This window comes from Botryllus schlosseri, chromosome 7 (assembly GCF_051294905.1).
Source record: "Botryllus schlosseri isolate E-star chromosome 7, Bs_hap1, whole genome shotgun sequence".
Taxonomy (NCBI): Eukaryota; Metazoa; Chordata; class Ascidiacea; order Stolidobranchia; family Styelidae; genus Botryllus; species Botryllus schlosseri.
The window spans coordinates 20,567,381-20,592,881 of record NC_137242.1 but is presented as its reverse complement, the minus strand read 5'-3'; the positions used below and the strand labels follow the sequence as shown (position 1 = coordinate 20,592,881).

The following is a 25,501-nucleotide window of genomic DNA, read 5'->3' as shown; positions in this document are numbered from 1 at the left end:
GTCCTTATCCTAACCTATCGTTACGCTCCTGCCTAACCTCAGCGTAACCTAACCTCGAGCCGTAGCTCGAATGCAACATTTGAGATCTTATTTCAAGCTGGTGCCGTCATATTTTGTGATATGATTGTTGCTATACATTGTTAATTCCAATTCTCTATTCATTGCTGACGATTACCCCCGACGAGCGTCAGTCGAAAATATTCGGGTTCATTGCAATATGAATATACTATTCAATGGTATAATACATACATAGATTACATACAATGGGCCGAGTGCCGAGTTTATCGAGGGCCGAATTTCCCAAGTGCTGTATATACTAATTTACGCTCATATTCTGTGAACTATTCGTTACCGAATTTATGAATACAATATTAATGCATTGCTTTCATAATAACATTTGTGTGTGTATTTACCAGTTTTGCTGTGAATAAAGAAATAGTTATTTAATTTCTAACGGGGTATTCACTAGTAACCGTTGAGACATTTCTGTTTGAATGTATGATATGATTCTATCTTATTGGTCGGTTCAAAACAATTAGGTGTGTCTCCTATTACACACCTTCGGACCATGCAGGTATACCAGATGGAGGAAGGTACTGCCAATGATATGATACAAAATTGGGCAAATGCAAAATGGCGAAGTTTCGCCGAGCCTTTAACTCGGGCAAAGGATTCAGGATTACGTATTCTAAAGATTGCACCACATGGTAATACTGGTATTCTTGGTTCGTTCGTTTGTCGGAGAAATTCTAATGGTTCAGAACACCACTAGATTGCGATAGAGTGTAAAAAAAGGAAGGTGTTGAAACGATATTGGGTAGCCTAGCCTTTCAAGTCAGATATCCCCTTGGTCTGGAACATGAGAATAAGAATCATGTACGCCGAATAAAAAGTAATACAAGATTACATGAACGCGACAAGTGATGAAACTTAGGTAACATTTGTCGGTACGTGAAGTTGATATATATTACATTGTGGTCGGGTAATATTGAGCGTTGTCTAGTATTTACTACGTATGGGAGGCTGCTACTATTACGACTTGAAATTGGACATTGCTCGACTATTGTCGAACACAGCTGATGTCCCTTGTTATGAATAGAGTTGTTTGAACATAATACAGAAGTAAAATAAACAAGGTCCCACCGAGATTTGAACTCGGATCGCAGGATTCAAAGTCCTGAGTGCTAACCATTACACCATGGGGCCTCGCGGACACGGTTCAACGCCTAATAAACTCATCTTCCGAATGCGTGTGTTTTTTTGCATTTGCAGTGAAGATGAAGATTCTATGCACAAATGCACATGCCTGTAGGTATATTCATAGGCGAAATTAAAGTACTTAGTCAAAGCTATAAACTGGCATGCGAATTGCCTCTAATTGTTCGACATTAATTATACTCCAAACACAAGTATAATGCATTAATATTTGGAATACCTCCGAATTATACATTACTATTATTCACTGTGAAAATAATACATTGTGGGGCTTGTCACCTTACCGATCTGGTTCAGCACGGCAAAAATTTCGTATTACATGTCGCAAATCATTTAGCTACACCGATTTAAACATATATATGTATATTTATTATTTAAACGAAACTGCACACTTATCCTTCTAGCTGGCGTAAAAGCACGGCTCAAGCATCACTGGGGAAGATAATACAACAGCAAGTTCCGGCCACCCGTTCCAAGTTTCGATTCAGTTAGACCAGTGGTTCTTAACCTTTTTTCCTCCAGTGCCCCCTTTCAAAAATTATCGTGCCCCAGCGCCCCCTCATATTGTAAGGACTGTCATAAAGACAATGGGTGAAAGGGAGCGCCGTAACAGCACTTCGTCAGCCCCCCTCAAAAACGATTATCTTGCGCCCCCATAGCGTGATAAATTAAACTTCTGAGGGCTTCGCCCCTAGAACCCCGTCACGCGATTTCGATGGTCAGCAAAATTTGTGTGACCTGGTCGCCCTAGGCGCCAAAATTTTATATATTGCATGAATGAATCGGTGGTAATTACATATATATGTCGCTATAAACTTTTTATCCTCTCATCCCACGTAATCAGATTTACCGGTAGCGTTGAGTGAGCTGTTGTATTGGAAAATGAAGGCCATGTAATTAATAATTGAATATATTCGGGTGTGCCCGTTGGTACAATTAATTCGTTACATGTTGTTATTTTGTTACCTACTATCCGCTATAGAGTCAAATGATATAGAAACGCATTAACGTAATTAACTAACGTAAGCAGTGGCAAATAATTTTCTCTGATTTATGTTATTTGTCCTGTGGGGTGCAGATTGCGACGACATGATAAATCGGCACTAGCGATTTAAGCACGTATGGACAATTAGACTTATATACATCAAATTTCACGGTCAACATAAGGGCAATCCTCTTCGGCTCAGGTTTTCTCGATCGCGATCTTTCTGACACACTTCTCGGAGTCCCATATTGACCGGAACTTCATATGCCTTCCTGAATCCTAGCGTGGTAATGGCCGATGCCGAAATGCCTATTTCTATTTTCTATAATTTTGAGTATTCTTTCGTTGGGGAGTCGTCAAAACATGATGTGTAATTTATGTTCATTCACCGAAATAATTTAAGGCACCGTTCGAGCTCACCGATTGGAGGTTTGGGTTATAGCAGTTTCGGTCCTAATTAGATGTCAAAGTCCAGTCGGTGTTTTCGGGACTTAAGTATTGGAAATATTTCGCGATTTAATCGTTCTCGAGGACCATTCGACTATAATAAACCATATAATAATTGTGTGTGGTATATTCAGGGTCAAACAAGGTTGTTATAACATAGCATTACCATATTATGGAATCGGGAAAGGAGGACCCATTTTCAAAATTTTCAAACTTAGAATACCGGTGGAAAATCCTGAAAAAATGGTTACTTTTTCCATTTCGTAGTCGGTTGACTAAACAAAAGGTCAACTTTCCCGCTCAGCGCTAAAAATACTGCTTTTTCCTTCACTTAATCAGGTGGTTGACTAAAAAAAGCTCAACTTTCGCTCAGCTCCCGAAATACCCGCCTGAGCGTTAGTTCAGTGCTATTTTATGGTTTCCCGGTCAACTTTTGCACTGTGCTTAACCGAAATTCTAAAAAAAGAGGACGAAATCTCAAAAAGGAGGATATTTAGGCGTCCTCGTAGGACATTTTCAATAACCAAACAAAGGAGAAGGAGGACAAATCCTTCTAAAGGAGGACGTATGGTAACCCTATTATAACAACAATCGGGTACGGTCTCATCATACCCTGTGGTTCGAACCATCCCGAATTCACATCTGCGAATAGCAATACGGGGAAATTAATGGTATTGGATTTTGTCTTAGTGCTTTTTGTAACAATAAGTAAGTCAACTGAGAATGGGATGCATATATCTGCTCACATTGAATTTGGTACTGCACCCAGTTATTAATTTTAACATGAATATAGTGCAAACAAAGCAACTCATATTATATAACGTTCATGTTAGGTTGTGAACCGCAACAATAGATAGTATCATCCTTCATGATACGATGAAAAAATATTCTGACGATTTAAATTTGTAGCTCTTAAATACAAGTATATTTAGTTCTTCATTTCGTGCACAAAGCTTGAATACTTATTTGATGCACAACGGGCTCTCACACTCAAAAGTGATATACAGTGCCTCCTTCGATTTTCACACTTAGTGCGCTGCGGGATATAATACCTAATTTGAAACATTTTGTTGAAAATAACCCTAGCAAGCGTGACGACAGTGTTTTAACGGGAAATTGGCAATCTAAAATTACGCGCAATTCGTTTTACATTTATTATAATAACCCACTGCATTTATGAAAACATATGTAGCAAACATCGTCGCGTAGCGCGACAAAACATTTCGGGATTGGACATGTCTTGTGAAATGTTAATTTGCTCTGAATACTCATTAAGGATATGTCCTACTATCACATCATCTACTCACTACTGCGAATCCATTTTTCTTCAGCGCCCCCCTTATCGCCCCCCTGAGCCCAGCGCCCCCCATATCGCCCCCTGAGCGTTTCCGCCCCCTTCAAAATCGCTAGCGCCCCTTGAGGGGCGCTGGAGGCAAGGTTAAGAACCGCTGAGGTAGACGCCCGTAACGCTTAAGGTTAAGTCACTGTCAGCTACATCCACACTTACGGGACGTCAAATGATCTCGCTCGGCTACTATATGGAACATATGCCACATCGGAAATATAGTACCGCATTTTTTATCAAATTGCTCTCGACTTCATTTTCTCTAAAGATTGTTGATTAAGTTCCGCGATGTTCTCAGCGCTCAGACCTACTGTCCAAGTAATATTTATGATGTTACATTGATACAAGTTTCACGCCGATATGCTGATGTAACCGAGAATACAGAAATTAAAAACATATATATCACAATTGGAGATCGCATATTTGTAAACGAAGGGAGACTGTATATTGAAGGAAATATTGTTACCAAAGAAATGGTATTACGTATCCGCTGTGACGTAACCACAATGGTTTCATAGGTTTTTGATAACATTCTTCAAAGTTTAAACCTAATACTTGAGGCTATTGATTATCCACAGGCCAATATTCTACTTATATTACTATGTTATGTGCGTCTTCTATGACTGATCCAATTTGCATTTAACAATAATGTTTTAGTTTTAGTTTGAAATACGATTAGGGTTGCATTGAAAACAAAAATCAATTTAAGATAAACATGCTTAGAACAAGGCCGTTGTTTAAAACATGTCTTTTTTTGTTATTTTTTAAGCCATGACGTCACTAATACTCAAGTGTGACGTCATGGGGGATTGACATTGACACTTGAAAATATAGGGTAAATATAGCTCCTGTGACGAAATATTTGTACTATTGCTGTTGAACCGACTATTTTGAGGGTTCCAACCATCCCATATCGATATACGTCGGCCATAACGGGTGGTAATTGTCCGTAGGTTCATACAACATGTTTTTTGGAAAGTATTTACACAATTATGGCATAATTTTACAACTTAAAAAAACACAATTTTTTTTCAAAAGGCCTTCGTTTAAAACATTGTTTAAAGCATATTTTTAACAAAGTGTTTTAAACAACCATTTGTTTCAAATCCAACCCCAAATACGATGAGATATTTTGTTAAGTTAATTTCTTCGTTTGAAATCATCCTCCTTTCTTTCATATCAGTTAAATTCATTCGTCTTGTGCCTCTGTCGGTACAACCTCCATTACCTTTTGAAGAAATATTGTCATTGGTTCTGAAACAGAAATATTTGAAATTTAGGCCGCATGATAAACTTTCTACTAAAACATAAATTGTGCATTATTCATCATATGGATGACGGTAAATTTTACATAGGCCAAGCTATAAGTCATCTGAGGAAGGGATATGTCATTTAAAGCAATTAAGATATTGTGTTAGTAATGTAGCAAGATTCCAAATAGAAAATTTCAGACTCTTACTCATAATTGGTAGATGTTTCTTGTAATAGACGACCGGTACGTAAATTACCAATCCAAATAACATGATGATAGTTGCATACAAATAAGCAAGAGACGGATCCTCAATAATCGGCGCAACGATCAAGTAAATAGATGCGAGGAAACATGCTGCAGGTATGGGAAGGAACACCTGCAATAATATAAAATTGGTTTCATTATGTTAATGTTATAGGCGTTGGGTGATTGCAAGTTAACCGACGCGGTGGTTCGCTGTGCAGTAGTCAGCAGAGCAGATCAATTGTATAGACTCCAATCGAACATGTGTACGGGCTAGAACAAATTTAAGTTGCTATGTGAAGGCGAACCAGATGTACGGCATCATGTTGTATTTTATATATCAAAATTTATTCTATAAAATTTACAATTTTCACTGTGAATATCATGATCTTCTTCAAAACGGTGGTCATGTGATAAATCAGTGGTTCTTAACCTTTGCTCCAGCACCCCCAAGGGGGCGATTTGGATTTTGAAGGGGATGGAAACGCTCAGAGGGCGAAATAAGGGCGCTGTGCTCAGGGGGCGGTAGAGAGGGCGCAGAAGAAAAATGGCGTCGCATATGATTATATAGTAGGACAATAGTTCTATATATCCCTGAGTTATCTTTGAAAACTAAAATACGACAAAATCTGTCAAATCACAACGTTCTTCGTTGCGCTCATCGCGAAATATCCACTGACGATGTTTCCATGAATGCAGTGGTTTATTTTAATTCATGTAAAATGATTTTGGCGTACTTTTGGATTGTCAATTCCCCGTTGAAACTCTGCCGTCGCGCTAGCTACTCCAAGTCGTTTCGAGACCGTGCTATCATTTCATTGTACCGCAGTTTTGAGGTGTTTTGAAATGATGAAAATATTAATAAACTGATACTGATACCGATAGCTCCGGTTATTTTCCACAAAGTGTTTTGATCTAGGTATTGTATCTTGCAGCGCACTGCGTGTCGAAATCGAAAAGGCACTGTACTGTACAACTTTTGAGAGTGATGCCCTTTGTTCGTTAGATCAGTGCTCTTCAACCTTTTTCGTCGTGGTACACCCATATAACATTTACTCGAAACTCAATTCCGTATAGCAAGTCTAATCCAGGGGTGCTCCACCCCCTTGCTTTTCACTGCCGTGCTTCGATTCCATATACAGCATTCGGTCGTCGGAGAGTTGTAATGGTCCATCTGGATCTCCTATACTCATGCTAAATTGGCTACTGGAAACTTCGCACCGCGGCGAGTCCTTGTAGAGTCCTTGTAGTGTTCTGTACCATCACTGATTTCTTGAGATATAACTTGCGCATAAAACTTTGAAATTGTAACCGCAGAACTCCCTGTAGGCTTACTATCTATTCACTAAAATAGCTAGTAAAAATGTTCGGAAAAAACAAGTGGATCACCTCTCTGGCCGCGCCGAGAGTGAACATTTTTTTCATCTGGATAATTAATTTCGTCGATAATATAGGTTGTTTCATATATTACTGTCAAATATTAGTCCATTCTTAGCCCACGTGATCATATTAACCGATGGAGCTTATTGAGGGGGTGTCTTCGAAAATATTGGGCACAAAATTAATGATGAGCATCTTCCGCTTATTATTAATCACTTTGTTCCATGTATTTTTCTTTTGACCTTCCGTCAGGACTGTAGGTCTAGTCGAAATATATATTGGATTCTGCCAAACGAACGAGAAAAACCTTCATTCGTAAAAACGCATTCGAGTCCAACTTGGTAGTTTTATGGGGAGCATGATTGTCCTCTGCGGTTCGCATTTGTACGGTGGGACTCAGATTACACTATTACATGAAAATCCAAGTTACCCTGAATCGCACCAAGCGGGCCGGCGGACCGTATGTTGCCCGTCCCTGGTTTAAATGACGAGGAAAAGCATTTGTTTATGACATCACAAAAGGGAATGCTACTCCCAAGCTAGGTACAGCTGATGTCAACATTGTAAGATATTGCACACCAGGTCAACATGTTCTGAAGCATAAACTTGCCTGTTTATTGTGATACCTAGTCATTGGTATATTTTAATGTGGATATGGTACACCCCAGTACACCACATCCGAGTAGTACACCCTTTTATAATTTTGGTACACCCCAGGGTGTACGATAGACCCGGTTGAAGAGCCCTGGATTAGATTTTTGAAGCTTTTTGGCTAAAATGATTGACTAAATATACTTGTATTTGAGAGCTACAAAATTAAATCGTCGGAATATTTTTTCGTCATGTCGTAAAGGCTGATACTGCTTAGTGTTGTTACCCCATTCATGTTAAAGTTGAGAGCTTGGTGCAGTTTAATATGAGAAAATCTCTACCACATTCTCAGTTTATTTAGTAGTCACTCAAAGCAATAAAACAAAATCCAATATTAACTTCCCCGTATTTCCAATCGCAGAGGAGAATTCGATATGTGTACATCGATCTTGAACCAAATTCTATAGCCCCCCGCCATACCCGATGGTTGTTATAACAACCCGGATTTGATCCCGAAAATAGTGCATACAATTATACCGGTAATAGGTCGAGTGGTCTAATGGTGAAGTCCCAACCCGAAACCGGACATCGACCACTTACCGATTGTTTTCTTATTACAGTCCTTAAATAGGGGGGCGCCATAGCCAGGCAATTTTCGAAAGGGGGCGCTGGAGAAAAAACGTTAAGAACCACTGTGATATATGGAGTCGTGCATTTTGAAATGCAAAGTCTGGCAAAGTCGTGAGCCTCGATTACTAGTCCTGAAACTTTTTCTGTTTCTCAATATTTCAGAGCCAGGCTCGCGTCTCGCCGTGGGTCAATTCATATGCTAATGCAAGACTGTTTCGTGTCATATTCATGACGGTCCATATTTTCTCACCGTTGATTTTGGGTTCAAATTCAAATCAATATTACTCTGGGCCAGGAAAGGGCAAGAAATATTCTACGGCCGTATACATATAATTAAATTATCGTTTGTTGGCGGCCGTCAACATGCAAGTTGAATTCACGAATTGGATGCCAAATTTTTGAGCGATTTTAATTCAACTTATAAAATTTATTCGCGCCTTGCGAAACTCAGGGTGTCCTTATAGTGTTGTCCTTGAAATCTAAGTAAGCACAACCGTACAAATGCAAACCGCAGCCGAAAATGTTCCACCCCATACGTTTGGGCAATTTCAGCCTATATTTTGAATCTACCAACAATCCTGATGGGAGGTGCAGAAAAAACATCGCCACAAAGTGATTAATACCAGACCTAAGATGCTTCATCGTAAATTATGAGCCCAGAATTTTCGAAGACATCAGAAAAATCTGAAATGTGGACAGAGAAAGGATACATATTTGAAAGAGCATTTGTTCAACTACTAATATTATCGACGAAAATCATTTATGAATTAGAAAATTTTCCAATAACTTTTCATAACAATTCCAATCCCAATAACTTTTCATGATAATATCACTCGTGATTTCGGTGCGCATATAATAGGCCTGTGAGGACGTTGTTCTTCTACAATTAGAAACTTTCATGATCAAGATATTTAAGAAGCAAGCAGTGATGGCATGAAATGCCACAAGAGATGTCCCAAATGTGAAGTCTACCAGTAGCCAATTTAACAATGGATATTTGGCGTACAGGACTACGGGTGTTCCATTCCGGCTGTCCGCTTGAATGCGGCCGTACCCTACATACGTATTCGAGATGAGGCCTTGAATTGAATAGCAAAAAGGTTGAACACCCCTTCTCTGTGCTATACGCCACGTCAGTAAAAGCCCAGCGTTGGCAAGAGATAGAAACGAATAAAGGATTTCTTCTGCATTTGATTAACATAACAGTATCGTTTGTATTTTTTGTGACTAATGTTATGGTAAAAATATATTTTTGTGTATGAGCTATGACCAGGCCTGTTTATTTTTGGATATTCGGTTTTATTTTTGGAGATTCTCCAAAAATAAGATTTGAAAACATCTAAAAATAAGATTTTTTTGGACGATGTTTTTTCAAGTTTTTCAGTGAAATAAACAAGTCAGAGCGATGTAAACAACCAGGAGACTACTTCCACTTATTCCACTACACGTTTCTGCTGACCTTGCCTTCCCGCCCCCTCAGTCTTTGCACTCCTGTAAGTTTCACAGTGCGACACGTAGAGAAGACGGGCAGGCAGCCTGAGTGGCAAAGGGAACGGCGAAATCAAATACCACCGCTTCTGTCACAATCACTTCGTCTATACCTACACGATGACGGGACCTATTGGCTGCCTCAGACGGCAACACAACTTGATCCAGGAGATGGAAAGTACGTGTCCCAAGTTTGTTGACAATGAAGAAGGTGGCCTCTTGGTTGACTGGACACCGTACCAAACTCCTTGGTGTTATGGACGAGAAAAATCCGGCACACCTTCGCTGCAGTAGTGTGAACTGATCGTTGTCGATCGCATGGTCACAGAGTTGAGCACCACCGTCAGGAAGCGTCAGGGTTTTGGCGTTCTAATCGTGGCGAAAAAGGAGCTCCAGCGCCTGGTCGAACGCCTTCGAGCTCTGTGTCCAGGTGAGGACTGGGACAACGACGCCCGCCACAAGGAAGGTTATCTGGTCAGAGGGTGTTGGGCTGTCAAGTTCAATGAGGCACGCATCTTCGTGGAGGATATGAGGTTTCAAGCGCATTACTGTATTACTACGAGCGCTTGTCTGGAGCAAAGGTTCAGAAGTTTGAGGAGGTTGGAGAGTTTGCCACCCATCCGTTTTTGGACCCCTAGGCTCGACGTTTCCCACAATTGCGACGGTCGAGGCCGATATCTCGAAAGAGATAAGGGTCTCGGCCGGGTGTCTCTCACCGATTTTTCTTTAGAGGGCATTCTCCAGGCCAACGACTTAATTTGTGACGAATGTATTGGAAAGTTAGATCAAGATCACTGATGATGTCGATGTGTTAGAAGACTTTAATACATGATAATAACGTACTTTCGGTGGAGTTTTCCAGTAGTAATAGGGCTAAAAACACCTTCATTTCTTATTTTTGGAGATTCTCCAAAATTAAAATTTGAAAACATCCAAAACTAAGATATTTTTGTTATTTTTGCAGAAATCCCAAAATAAACAGGCCTGGCTATGACTGACCTTGTAGGGGCGATGTAAATCTGGACGTCTGTACCGTAATACGATCACGGACAGAAATGTAGCTCCGTAAAAGATCCAAGACGTAAACGTAAAATAATTTAGCAGCGTCTCAAATGTCGATGAGTCCGGCAGGACCATCAACAGCGCGATAAAAGCCTAAAGGATAACATTTTGGAATACTGCAAGAACTGAAAATTCGATACACCTCATACATTAAAGATAGCTGCTGGGGATGGTGTAACCCATTCGACGCTGATGTACGATAAAATACTGGCCATGTGGCCATTCTTTGCGGCGGCGTATGTTAATCTATAAAAGATGAATCAGAAGGTTTCTATTTCGAAATTGCATGACCTGATGAACAGAAACTATGCACTAGAATACGTTACGTCTGCATTAAACACTTGAGTAGTTTCGGAAAATCGCGTCATTAGAATAATACCATATTGGTGTGCGTATTCACCACATTTCTTCAGTGTGCTAAATGAATATACATATAGTAACCTAGTTCTGTTGTAGAATTCAGTTACAGGTTATGGGATTCTCCTTACCTAGCCATGGTAAAAGTACTTCCATTCACAGCTCCAAAAGTAGAACACGCAACTGCCACCGGTACAGTCCAGGCGAATGATCCAAACACTCTGTCTCCGAATGTCTGAGGAATAACATGCAGTACGATATATAAACGGACTTCTGGAGGTGTCCACGATGAATTCGGGTAAAATGTTCTTAAAAGGTCTCACAAATACTGGTGAATTAAATCTCGTTGGGTCCAAAGTCGCGAAGTGTAAGGATGTTTCCATATATTCAAAATGCGACTTTGATATTTCTGAATCCGTGCTTGGAGTGCTAAGCGTATTTCATATTGAGTGCATGACTAATCTAGAAGCGCACTTCGTTTAGCAAGAAATGAATTAGGCACACATAGAGTGACAGGAACTAAATTAAAATAAAAGCTTGTTAGCCTTCTATTAAACGGAAGGCACGCACTTACCACAGCTACTGCACTGGACGCCAGTAACTCAGATGGTGACATGACTGTAAAATACGCAATATTCACAAGTATATATAAAACCGTCACGAGAGGTATTCCAAAGTAGATTGCGATCGGGAAATTTCTGAAATAACACAGATGTTGTTGTTAGTGATCAAATAGTGGTCACAATTCAGCGCAGAGCTCGTTCTTGTTGAGGTGAGCTCGTCTCGTGAAATCACAGCCTTACAAAAGCCTAGAACGTAAGTGAGCCATTCTATATGCAGGGCCGTAACTGAGGCACCCCAAACTCCCTAATTGGGAGGCGGGCGAACTCGAAGGGGGCCCAAAATTTTTTCATGAATTAGCATAAATTATAGAGCATTTTTTGAAAATTTGTGCAACTTTTTCAAATTTGTTTTTGCGGTATGTGCGATTTCAAGTTGCCAAATATCTTGATTATTGGGCACTCTTCCCCAAGAAAAAAATACGCAAGATTTATAGAAATGGCAATATCGGCATTGGCAATTAACGCGCCACGACGCACCAGGGCATATAAAGTTTTAGGCCTTGTAACATGCGACTCCAAGAAGTGTGCCAGAACGATCGACAGCGAGAAAACCTTGGCCGAAAAGGACTGCCCTTATGCTAACCGGAAACTTCGTTACATATACAAAATACATGCAGGTTTAATTGTCCGTAGGCGCCTAAACGACTGGCGCCGAATATTCCTGTCTTGGCAATGTGAATCCCACAAGACAAATATCATCCCGCAGGGAAAAATTATATGCCAGTGAAGAAATACCAATTTGATATCGTGTGATCTTTTAGTTTAGTACGTTTGGGCGATTCTATATTTTTTGATATAGCAGACAGGAGGTCACGAAATAACATTATATAACGAAGTCATATCAACGGGTCCGCCCGCCCGAATATGTTTAATTATTATTTACGGGCTCTACAGTTTCAAAGACACCTCACTCAGCTCTATGTCTAAATCTGATTACGTGAGCAGAGAGAACAATAAATTGATAGCAGTATATATGCCATTCCCGATCTTATTGACCGATTTCATCATGAATTATCGAAAATATTCGCGCTTAGCGCTGGCTCACTAAACCATACAACTATAATTTCGCGGCAAACGCGAACAACGTGATGGGGGTCGGTTTATCACCCTATGGGAGCACAAGACTCAAGTTTTTTGGGGGGTGAAGGCTGACGAAGTGTGGTTTCATTTCATTCAACGGGTATACACCCGGAGATGCTTAATTATTATAGAGGAGTCCTACCCTTTCAAACACACCTCAATCAGCTCTACCAGTAAATCAGATAACGTGAGCAGAGAGAGGATAAAAATTGATAGCAATATATATGCAATTCCCGATCATATTGACCGATTCAGTTACGAATTATAGAAATTTCTCGCGCTTGGCGCATTTAGGCGAAAAAAGAGACTCACTAATCGGACACCCAACGCAGATGATAAGTAGCGGTAAACAGCGTATAGCCTGAGGGGGGTCTGGGTGGCGAAGCCCCTGAGAAGTTCGGTTTATCACCCTATGGGCAGGCCGTGTTATTTTTGGCATTTCGGGAGCCAGATGCCAAAACTGCCAAAAATAAAAATTTGAAAATGCCTAAAATAACTAATTTTTGGCATATGCCAAAAATAACACAACCTGCCAATCGTGTATTTCTTTCATAGTGTTGTGTTAACAGGACCGCATTACAAGTGTGAAGGGCAGGTTTTTAACTCTATGGGTCCAGCCCACCCATTAGGGGAAAGAGCATGGTGTCCTAAATGGTGTGGGCACAGCGAGATTGAACGGCTGACTGCATTTGGTTTACGTCACTCTTTCCATTTGTCCAAAGGCAATTTTACGGCCATTTTTACCCGGTTTGCCGAGCGCTAAATTTGATAAAACAGGTATCAATGGAAAGCTGCCGCTGTACTGATTACTAAAATATAAATTGTATTCTGCTCATGGATCTGGAACCCCCAAATTCATCTAAGATTTTTGCATTGTGATCGAGCTGAGCATTGTGACACAACAAACAGTCCGGCTATTTCTGAGTTGCAGTCTCGTTTTGTCAGACAGTCTTGTTGCGGTAATGTTCTCAAACAAGCTAACCTTCCCAGGACTCTTCCATGTGAGTTGGTAATATTAAAGCCATCTGACCTGACAAAAGTCCTGCTAAAATATATCGGTAGACTGATGGAGATGGGATGGTCGCGCTACAAAATAGAATGTGTTGAGAGACAACACAGGGAACTCCTGGAAATGTATCGGGAAGAAAATTCTTTCCGCGATGAGATCGATGGCACTAGCGCAGTGATCTCTTTTCATGATGCTTGGAAGCCGGTTCTGCCCTCCGAAATTTTGAAGCTCTGAAAACCTTTTGTGGAGGACTGGCTACATTCTTTCCCTCAACGGCTACTGTTGAAGCCGATATTTCCCAGATTCGTTGGGCGAAAAATTAATTCAGGAGAAACTTTGCTGACCTGAGTTTGGAAGCACTGTTACAGTGCAAACAAGTTAAGTCTATTCAAAAGCTGTAACAATCAGGAGTTGAGCGTGTTTGTTAGGCTTCTCATTCTTTTTGCTTATTGGCACCGATTCCGAATGGATACTGCACATTTTGTGGTTTCGTTTGATATTATTAACCTATGTAATCGCTAGGTTTTTTCTTATTATTATTATTTGTTGGTACTTATTATAAATGGAAGCTGCACATTTTTTGGTGTCTATCGATAAACTGACCCAAATAAAGCTTTTTTATGACTAATTCGAGTCTGAAAATATCTATTTAGAGGTCGATGCCAAAACTGCCAAAAATAAATTGAAAAATGGCCTGCCCTATGGGGCTCAAGACCAACGTTTTTTTTTTTTGGGGGGGGGGGGGTGGGGGACTGACGAAGTGCTGTTACGGCCCTGGCTATATGAGACAGGGAACGAAAAATGATTCATAACGTGGTGTAAATCCGAGGTAGGTTCTGGCTTCGTGTATTGCGTATGTATATCGACATCCGCATTTCACGAGAAGTACACTGGTCTGAATACACAATCTTTTCGCTAGGAGTGTGGTTGTTTATGAAGCTACATTTATATCATACTGAAATTCCCCGTTTGTTATCATCGTACCATTAACCGCAAATACAACAAACCTCGCATTTGTGGCAATTTCCATTCCACTAACGTACCTTATGAAATAGATATCATATTCTCGGATTTGCGTGGAGATCGCAATATTTAATCACGGTCTCGTATCAATTCATCAATTCAACTAAAACCGGATCGGATGAGGGCCAATAAATTCTGATATAAAAATCGTTTACCATCATTTGCCATCTATAACAGTCATATATAACGTGGATCGTTACAACATTCAGACAAACTCACCTTTCTGGGTTTTGAACTTCTTCGGTCACAAAATTCAACTGATTCCTGAAATATTCAAGATTGGTGAAATCCTCCGTGAGTTCGCTCAGGTATATTGGACCTACCATCCATCGTAGGACCAAAGTCCCGAGTAAAAGGCCAGGGCAATCGCCGACGGCGTAGCGGAACCGCCGAACGCGTTAGTGAAATATTGAGTATTTCCTTGACCAATCATCACAAATCCTCCGATTATAATGGCGGCAATGATCAGAAGCTTTACCGCCGTGAAAAATATTTGCACCAAGTTGGAAGCCTTCACGCTGATGCAGTTAACCGCGGTGATTACCACTGTTGAAATGTCATTTCTTCACGTTAACATCGTACTTTATATTCATTCACTCGCGGAAGCATTATTGTATTCGCATTTAGAAAGTGTTGTATATGAAATGTATATGAAATATGTCGTACACGCCAAGGTGGTTTGGATACCGCGTTCAACGGAAGATGTCCAGTCAGGAGATTTATGTCAAAATCGGGCCTAGTGTATTCTATTTCCTTCATAACATCGGCTGACGTGGCGAGATAGCGCAGTGGTATAATCCGCGGCTGCAACACCAATGGGTGCGGGGTCGAGTCCAACCGAGGTCGACTTCCGAATTCCGATATCTAAGTGCTATAGTCTATAGCAGTTACGGAAAATACAAAAAGAAATATCGGCCTGGTGTATATGACCATAGTAGTCGAGAAACACCATGAATACCCCAAAACAAACGGAAAATACAAAAAGAAATATCGGCCTGGTGTAAATGACCATAGTAGTCGAGAAACACCATGAATACCCCAAAACAAACAAACAAAACATCGGCTGACAACTATATAAAGTTCGACCTCTGCGTGCCTGCCGGAGCGTGCTGCAACTCTGGAAATTTCAATACATTACAGCTCCATTACGGTGGCGTTCTGAAGAAAACGGCTGCGGCCAAAATTTTTCTTTCGTTTTGCCCTTCAATTTGAGACCACATCATTTTTAGAGTGCAGTGCCCCTTTAAGAACCATTGATCTCCTTGCGCAACATATAATCAGACAAAAAACGGTAGTTTGAAACCGTTTTCTGGTTGATAAGATCACTTAATTTTACAGTGCAGTGTGTAGGGTTACATTTAAAACAAAAATCAATTTCAAACAAACGTGCTTAAAACAAGGCCCTTGTTTAACACATGTTTTTACTGTTTTTTTTTTCAGCCATGACGTCAGGGATCTTCAATTGTAACGTCACGGTATATTGACAAAGAGCAGTGCTTTTCAACCTTTTTGAGCTTCATTCGCACTTTTTTTGTAGAATAAATTTCATTCGCACAAACTAACCGAAAATTGTTATACAAAAAGAAGATAGTTTCCAATACAACATCCATTGTAGCAGTATATTTATTAAACTCGAAGACTTTTCGGGTGCCTCTTTTCAAGAGTTATCGGCACACTAAAGGGATTTAAACAGATTTAAAAGCAAAACCAAAAAGGCAAAGTATGACGCAACAATCAAAATCACAGACCATGAAATTCGCATCGTATCAATGGCAACAATAACAAACTACGAAGTATACGGACATACGGTACTATAGTAGCAGCACAATTTGTAAATAAACAATTACACGCACGGAACAACACGCACTAATGAGAAATTTGTAGGTTATAGAGGAAATCTTTCTGTCTGCATAAAATAGGTTTGCTCAACTGAATAATAGTAGACTCCAACACTTTTAAATGAAACACAGACCTACCACGCGCAATGACAGTGAACATATTGTCATCATAGTGCTGTGCACAGGCAAGGTTTTCGCTCAGATGCTGACCGATTGACGAAGCATATGCTTGGTAATCATCATAGCAGTCTGTTTTTGCAGCCAATTTGCACTGACGTGCGAGCTCCGTGCGATCATTTGCGCATGTTTTTGACCGAATCAATTTTGGGATATGCTGCTTAATACGCTCAAACAATCTTTGAGATGTACGTCCTACATACCTACTATCACAGTGGCACTTGTATTGGTAAACAACATTACTTGCATCAAAGGCAGAAGGCAAAATTGATTCGGTCAAAAACATGCGCAAATAATCGCACGGAGCTCGCACGTCAGTGCAAATTGGCTGCAAAAACAGACTGCTATGATGATTACCAAGCATATGCTTCGTCAATCGGTCAGCATCTGAGCGAAAACCTTGCCTGTGCACAGCACTATGATGACAATATGTTCACTGTCATTGCGCGTGGTAGGTCTGTGTTTCATTTAAAAGTGTTGGAGTCTACTATTATTCAGTTGAGCAAACCTATTTTATGCAGACAGAAAGATTTCCTCTATAACCTACAAATTTCTCATTAGTGCGTGTTGTTCCGTGCGTGTAATTGTTTATTTACAAATTGTGCTGCTACTATAGTACCGTATGTCCGTATACTTCGTAGTTTGTTATTGTTGCCATTGATACGATGCGAATTTCATGGTCTGTGATTTTGATTGTTGCGTCATACTTTGCCTTTTTGGTTTTGCTTTTAAATCTGTTTAAATCCCTTTAGTGTGCCGATAACTCTTGAAAAGAGGCACCCGAAAAGTCTTCGAGATTAATAAATATACTGCTACAATGGATGTTGTATTGAAAGCTATATTCAAGTTCTGTACCACGAACCAGCTATTTACAAAAAGAAGATGAAAATACAGCATTTATTTGTTCGGATGTGCAACAAATTGGCTAATATGTATCTTAAGCTATCAAGTGTCTCATTAGAAAGGCTACTATTTTCGCTCGTTTTGATTTCAACAATTTCACTAAAAACCTTCTCAGCCAAACAAGTTGTCGGGTTTTATCCAAGAACGTCTACTATAGTGCTCTGATGGCAAGGTCTTAAAATCTGTTATGCACTCCTATCCAAAATACAACGTATTTTCACAAGTGAAAAATGCTTGCTGGAAGACGTCGATTTTGAGATCTGACAAAAAGGTCAAGGAGGCCCCAGTATGTCGAACGGGTGAAACAAAACACTTGATTGTATTGAGGCGTTTGCCTTATATCTTGGAAAATAAGGTCCAACTGATCAAGGAGAGTAGGCAGTAGGCACATTAGAGTTCGCTACCTTGTGATACGCTGTTCCAACTTTTTTTTCGATTTCCCATTTTCTGTCTAGCGAGTAGGCCTATATGTGGGAAGAGCAAATAAACTCACGATACTGTGCGTTATGCTCTTTAGCTCAATCTAACTTGAGAATTCATAACAGTTTATTAACGTTAAAGCAGCTTTTTAGACTACCACCAAAATGTGAGTTTTTGTGGCATCTCGCGGCCCGAGCCTCACCCAAGAAAAGGAATTCATTTTTATTATTATAGTATTATGCTACGATTTTACGGACATAATAGGCCTATGATATACAGAACTCCCACACCACATTTCTATCAAACACTGCTCTACAGAATATGTCCGACGCACGCGATTTCAAATTAGGGTGGATTAAATTCCCCTGCGTGTCGCAGTTGTACTACTGTCTACTCAGATTGCAAGAACGGGACTATTCCGTGCCGACAACGGCGCATATCCATATCGAATGGTTTGACCACATCCAGCATCGGTCATTTTGGCCAAGGTTTTGTCAATCCTCATGTTTTGACACCGCATTTTATCAGCGGCTTGTTGGCCAAAACTTTACGCCGTCATGTGACCCGACGCAGAAGAGGTTGGCCTCGAAATTAATGAGTCTCACAGACCTGAACTCGCTCGTTGCACATCCCTAGTCCATACACTAGTTCATCCCAACGGTCTTCGACCATGTTTACCAGTCGGACAAATCTTATCATAATTTCTCATGATAAAGCCATATTTTCTGCGTGTCTCGCTTATTGGCTACAGCAGGGGTCACCAACCCGGTGCCCGCGGGCACCAGTTAGCCGCGAGGATTAGATGAGTAGCCCGCGAGCCCATTCTAAAAATAGGTGGAATAGCAGCATTCACCAATATTCGTCATGTTATTACCAGTGAGCTTTTAAATATATAGATTGATTGATTCAGCTATTCTTGTTTAAAACACACTAACATGTCACTTACATATACAAACACTTGAAAATATCTTCAAATACAGTTAGTAATATATAGATGTATGTGATAGAATCACCAGAAGTTCAAGATACGGCGCTTTGCCTATACAGGCGACATGACGGTATGCCGTCCACGGTCTTCTTGAAATGGTGGGGGTTCCGTTACGATAGCTCAACGACCAGGACAATGCCAAAGTAGTAAACAATATTACTATTCGGAGTCAGATAGCCGTGAAGTACTAGCAGATTTTCAATATCTGTTACCCATTACGTATTGCATCTTTTGGCACAGCTTGTTTCTGTTACACTCAACGCAGCTTAATATACCATGTTTCTAACTTTCTGTAATGGTTGCTGCTGTCCGGTATAATGAAATCATGTCATTTCTGGATGCTGAACAGTTGGAGATTGAAATTGTAACACTGCAAAATGACCACCGCCTCAGTCTGCTGCAAATGTTTGGTGCATTGTTGATACGGAAAAGTACAGTGGTGTATGCACATTTCGCAGCAGCTATGAAGGTTGCAAGCGTCTATGGTTCAACTTATCGTTGTGAATCAGCCTTTTCAGACATGAACTTCATCAAAAACAAACACAAAACACGCTTAATTAATTCACATCTGGAACACTCACTCAGAATTGCAGTGTCAAGTTAAATATCAGAGTACAGCGCACTAGTTGATATCATACAATGCCAGGCTTCCCACTGACTGCTATAGAAACAGATAACATGATGTCCAGTCCTGCCCAGTGCTATGAATATAAAAGCGGAAATTCAGTGTGATATGGGTAAACGGTGGGAGTAAATAGTAGCCCGCCGCTTCAATCATTACGCAAAAGTAGCCCTCGGTTGCAAAAAGGTTGGTGACCCCTGGGCTACAGTATCCAACACCGTGGCCTTGGATTTGTAAAAACTATCGCAGGATTTTTTTGCAATAAATTCAACAAATATTACACACATATTAACAGATAGCTCAGGCACCGTGTCGACCCAAAATTATACCCTTTGCGGTCCATACTTTAATAACCCTTGAAGGGGTAAAAATTTGCAAGCGTTACAGTAACATGCAGATGTGAGTCTGTAATGATGGTATTTACTACTATCCACGTGCCTCGCACTAATCGAACAGTTATTACAAGAGTATGATGATTGTTTAGCCACAGAAAGCAGAAAGTCAATTTGACGTCATTTTCCAGCCTGTCGCAGGCTCAGACGGGCTGATATAATGTATACCTGCCACTACACAGCTTCCAAACCAGGCTTCTGGTTACGTAATAATTATATAGTGCGAAAGTATTAATTCACTACGGCTAGGGAGAGCTACGATTAGTGGTGCTTCGTAAGTTAAACAAGTTTTTACAATCGCGTCGCAACAGCAAAAGTTACACTGCCCTTGAATTTCCTATTAGGTTTATTTGAATTATTCCAGGCCAGAAAAATTAACAATTATTATTCACAATTTTCATTCGCACTCATCCGAGATTTTCATTCGCAACATTCGCACCACCTTCGTCATTCGCACTCATCCGGGATTTTTATTCGCACCGTTCGCACCACCTTCGTCATTCGCACTGCAATTTTTTTCATTCGCACAAGTGCGAACCGTCACACAGGTTGAAAAGCACTGACATAGACAATTGATAATAGACCGTTTGTTTTGAATACAAGCCTAAATTTACTAAATTGAATGCACAACTTACCGATGCAAAACGCAGCCCCAAATTTCTGTGCGCTCGCCGGTGCTACACATCCGGAGTAGAACGGGGCCGTTACGTATTGAGCAAATCCGATAGCAATGATCGCAACCGAAGAGGGTTTAGTGAGCAGGATAGAAGTCCACGCGAATAAAAATGCAATTACATCACCGAAGGCTTCTTTCAAATACGGATATTCGGCGCCAGATTTAGGTATCATTAGAGCGAGTTCAATGTAGGATATTGCACCTGGTAAGATGAAAGGTTTGGTATAGTATATTCATAGTCTTGATAGAGTTAGACCTATTATTTCGACTGGTGAACGGCAAGTTATATCCAGAGATTCGGACGTAAATGTTCACGATTCTATAGATTTAGAACCTGAAACAATCATTCAAATACGAATCCTCTCAATCGTTATGATTCGAGTCAAAATGTCAGATATGATGCTAATAAGTATTGAAATCTTGCTTTAGAATAGACAGTGTCAAATCAGTGAGTGTTATAATAGCTTGAAGGAACATGTTTAGTGGTTATAAAACACGACGAATTATTGGCCGAGATTTTCCAACAGGTACGTTGGGCAGGTTAAATATGTTATCTTGGGTATGACATGCTATTGGAGCTGAAAAAATTAATATGCCATGCGACCTTACTCAATGTTGACAGTACTCCACACCCTGCCCAGATGATCAGACTGGCACCCACGGTATCGGCGTTTGCGAGAATGGATTGAGGAGAGAGGAAGATTCCGGATCCTATCATGGTGCCGACGACCAGTGATATTCCACCAATTATTCCAACCTGTTTAGATATAGTCCTAATAATGGCGAAAGCTGTATCAATATGGAGCATTGTATGACAGACGGTGGGCAATGACTATACGGGTATGCTTGATGTTCACAGTGGTGTGAGTATTGCAACAACCACATTACTTGCTGGTGGTGTTATGATAATGATGAGAATAATCAAATTTACCTCAGGCATATAGACATTAGAGATTTCGGATTACCATCAATTGGAAAGATTTCTTACACTAACGTAAGACTGCCCGTCCCGAAAGACCATAGTAGTGCTTGGGAATTACCAATTCAATAACAACTGACCCTTGTTCTGTGATTGTTACCAAATATGCTGCCATTGATTATTCCGATGATTATGCTATTCTTTCACAGCATAATTTTTCATCTCTGTTTTTTTTTCATTTGTGTGTATCAGGGGTGCCCAATATGGAGGTCGTGATCCTGATCCACAGGAAGTTTTCAGAGGGGCATGACAAATTGTAAAATACTTATCATCACTACGTCTTCTCCACCATAGCAAAATAAATAAATTAAAATTTGATATATATACTCGTAGCCAATGTTCCCTCTAAGATGCGCACGTGCGCAAATGCGCAGTGCTGACATGGTCTATACGCACAGAAAATTTAAGTTGCGCACAGAAGAATCCGAATTGATGACCTTTTTTTTAGTTGTTGCGCACTTTTGTCCAAGGGTCTGAGCAGTAAGTTGGTAAGTCTGCGCAGACTCGTAACAAATCTTTAGTTTGTTTTCTTCCCTCTCCTACCAAACAATCAATTACGACATTGTCAGAGCATAAACAATCTGTCATATTAACCGTCATATTAACTGAATACGTATTAATTGATTAATGTAGGCCTACTATCTTGTTTGGTGTGTTTCACTTGTTTTAGATTCTTCTATCATTCCAACTACCAGTTGCAGTATAAATCAGTTTCTAACTGAAATAAACATTTCTTCAATTTTTTAAAAGATTGAAAAATAGAGGTGTTCATTGATTTTTCAAGATTTACAAGGGGGTCACGGTGTATAAAAGGTTGGAAATCCCTGGTGTAGCTACTATTTATGGTCTTTCGACATCAACATTTATTTCAGCGGGACGACGATATCGTGTACTTGCATCCTTAACTGCGAAGGTATGGTACTGTATAAATAACCCCACACACGCCCTGAGGAAAGGTTCCAAACCGGCGATTGGCTGGATTTGCAGCTGCGGTTCGTACCGCTATACGTAACTCACCATCCCCACCATACGAGTTAATAAAAGTCTGACTCATAGGTCTTCATAGAATATATGAATACTTTGATTCCTTTTTCGACATGGTTAATTTAGTCGGGGGTTATCAACTCGTGGCCGCTTTCGCTCTGAAAGACACCGTGGTCCATGAGCATGATGACTGAAATGTACATCATTGGTGTTGAGTCATTGGCTTTGGACCTATTTTCTTACCGAATCCCCACCCGCTGTTGTAATATGCCTTGTAAGTTGCACAGTATATACAATATACCTCGTACTTACATCGCAGTTCAATTTTCGATAGCACCACCACTCAACAGACACATGTTGGCAAACAGAATGCTTTAATACAAACGTATTAAAATCGTTGAATTTGTACGGTGCTATATCATCCCGATGAGCGCGATACAAATGTAGGGACAAAACAAACACGTATGTCCGAAGGTATACATGTAAAAACTTAGAGTGTCATTTTATTTTATTATGTTTGTACACTGGACACACACCATTACCTTTTTATAGCTTGATAAACAGTTTCATGAAAACTCAGAGGTAGCTTTTGCCACAGAAGAGCATTGCGATGACCTGGTGTGTTTGAGGTCGTGTCTTATTCTAAAAAATTGTGATGGTGTCATCGAACTTCACATTGATGCTCGAAACTAGCTCATGAATTTTTCTCTCTCCTTCAGGTTCCACATACCTGATGACTAGAGCCCAACTTTTGAGCCGATACCAATACAACCTATTACTAGCACATTCACCGATAACCTCTATACAATGAGCCGATATTCCAAAGATATGGCATCTTGCGTAACGCGCCTTTCAAAAACTGCAGAACAGCTTTGAAGTCATTACTATACTTGGCCTAGGAAGTCTGCATCTGGAGATCTGTATGGTCATTAACGAAGCACTTCTACTTATTCAGAGTAGTCAAGTAGGTTTTGGGCACACTTTTTACTCAAGTGGTTATGATTTCAGACTATACTTGCATTTCAACAGAGGAAAAACTAGGCCTGTTGATTTTTTTTACTGAATTCGAAATCGTTACTTCTACTTGTACTTAAAAATAAATTTACGACGTTGCGTCTGCTCATACCTGACTACCAACTATATGACTACTTTAACCACCTCTGACTGTAAGCTGTAAGCAATAGATCAATATTCCCAGACTTGCGATCGCAGATTATAAGTCTCTGACTCCTCACAACCATATTGTGACGTCACCAACATTGCCGATGATTGTTTACCTCCAATGGCCGATGCCGATATTTCCTTCAAAGTGTGATATCAACTCGATATTATCGGTGAATAGATTATAATCGGTCGGTCTCCGTAGTGTTGACACGCAGTTGGACCAAATTTCAACGTGAAATATATCTACATAACGATGGTAAGCTCGTGACCTTGGAATAATTAGCAGGTTCGAATACCTATGTTGACTATATCGAACATGTTCGAATCTACAGATTAGACATGAACATTGCACATACTACGAAATACGCCGCATACCAAGAAAATAAGATGTTGGAACACGCTTGGTCAGGCAATATAATTATTTTTTTAAATTTCGTTTACACGAAACAAACATTAAACTTGATATTCCTTAGCCCCGAACTTCACCGTGTAAGAACAGAGCAATTTCAAAGATCTCTGCAATACGCCGCGGCTGATTTAAGTTCCTCTAGCTTGTACCGCTTGGAGTAACAATGGCCATTATATCGTGTTTGTCGCTTTGTTTTGAGTTATTTTAATGACTGATGTTCTGTTTCTTTCATATAATCAATGATAGCAAATTAATATGAAGCGAACATCTTGACTAGCGCTAGGGCCAGCGAACTGAATTACATCTATCGCGCCGGTCAGGGCGATCGTATCATCCTACTTCACCATTAGTAACGGCAGGGCATAGTCAACCATTGAAGAGCAAAAACAGCAAAATTGAATTAATTTAACAGGATTTGCTTTCTTGTTGATCCAAGCGTTACGTAAACTAATCACCTCATCCAGAAGCTGTAAGTTGCTCTCACCTCCTTTTTCAATGCCACTTTTCCGGGGACTTTTACGGATCGCGTATCATCTTCTGCGACTGTCGACTGTCGTTTCCGTAATTTTGTACTCATATTGTGAATATTCTATAACGCAAGTTATCCCTGAGGAATAGAGTATAAGTATTATACATACGAGTTGAATGTTATGCATCTGGTCAGTCCAAACCCTGACACGCGCGCATGTGTCGATATCTTGCACCTCGATAAGCTAATACCATCATTAATATCAAAGAGCTAATAGAAAAATATTAAATCGTTTAGGACCGTGAAACACTTCAATTTTAGATGGTGCAGTATTTTCGCCGTTCTCTTCCAATGCCTTTCTCAAAGTCTTTGGATGTCCTGTTATACATCATCTTATCACAATACCTTGTTCGATCGGTCTATAAACTTATTATATAACTGTGGTGCAGATGGCAATAACTCAAACTATTTCACGGGCTGTCCTTCTGAGTATAGAACAAAGGTATACATTATACATTCACAAACACCGTATATTCTTTTCATCAAACGGCAGTTTATGGACATAATATTCGGAGTTCAAACAGCAAACTAAAACGAACATTACATTTCTTTTGGATTTTTGCGCGGTCGGTCATTTCGGTGCTGTCGACAGCGATTGAATATCTCGGACGTCATCTTCTACTTTTTAGCTAGGTTATAACTGATTTTCTACCAAGGACAACCATAATAAGTGCATGAAGTAAAAAGCAA

General features: G+C 40.1%; 1 protein-coding gene and 1 non-coding gene across 2 annotated transcripts; both read right to left on the bottom strand.

The window, feature by feature from the left end:
* Nucleotides 1-1,134: 1,134 nt before the first annotated feature.
* On the bottom strand, nt 1,135-1,206 carry Trnaq-uug (transfer RNA glutamine (anticodon UUG)). Its single transcript has one exon. It is a non-coding gene; the product is annotated as a tRNA-Gln (tRNA).
* Nucleotides 1,207-4,104: 2,898 nt separating this feature from the next.
* On the bottom strand, nt 4,105-25,145 carry LOC145442959 (b(0,+)-type amino acid transporter 1-like). Its single transcript, XM_080320998.1, has 11 exons — nt 24,767-25,145; nt 21,356-21,503; nt 20,706-20,948; nt 15,054-15,276; nt 14,950-14,994; nt 11,570-11,693; nt 11,127-11,230; nt 10,788-10,884; nt 10,576-10,731; nt 5,452-5,620; nt 4,105-5,246 (listed from the first exon to the last, which is right to left on the bottom strand). Exons 1-11 carry the CDS (start codon nt 24,857-24,859, stop codon nt 5,182-5,184), a joined length of 1,467 nt encoding a protein of 488 aa, XP_080177124.1. The 5' UTR covers nt 24,860-25,145; the 3' UTR covers nt 4,105-5,181.
* Nucleotides 25,146-25,501: the final 356 nt, after the last annotated feature.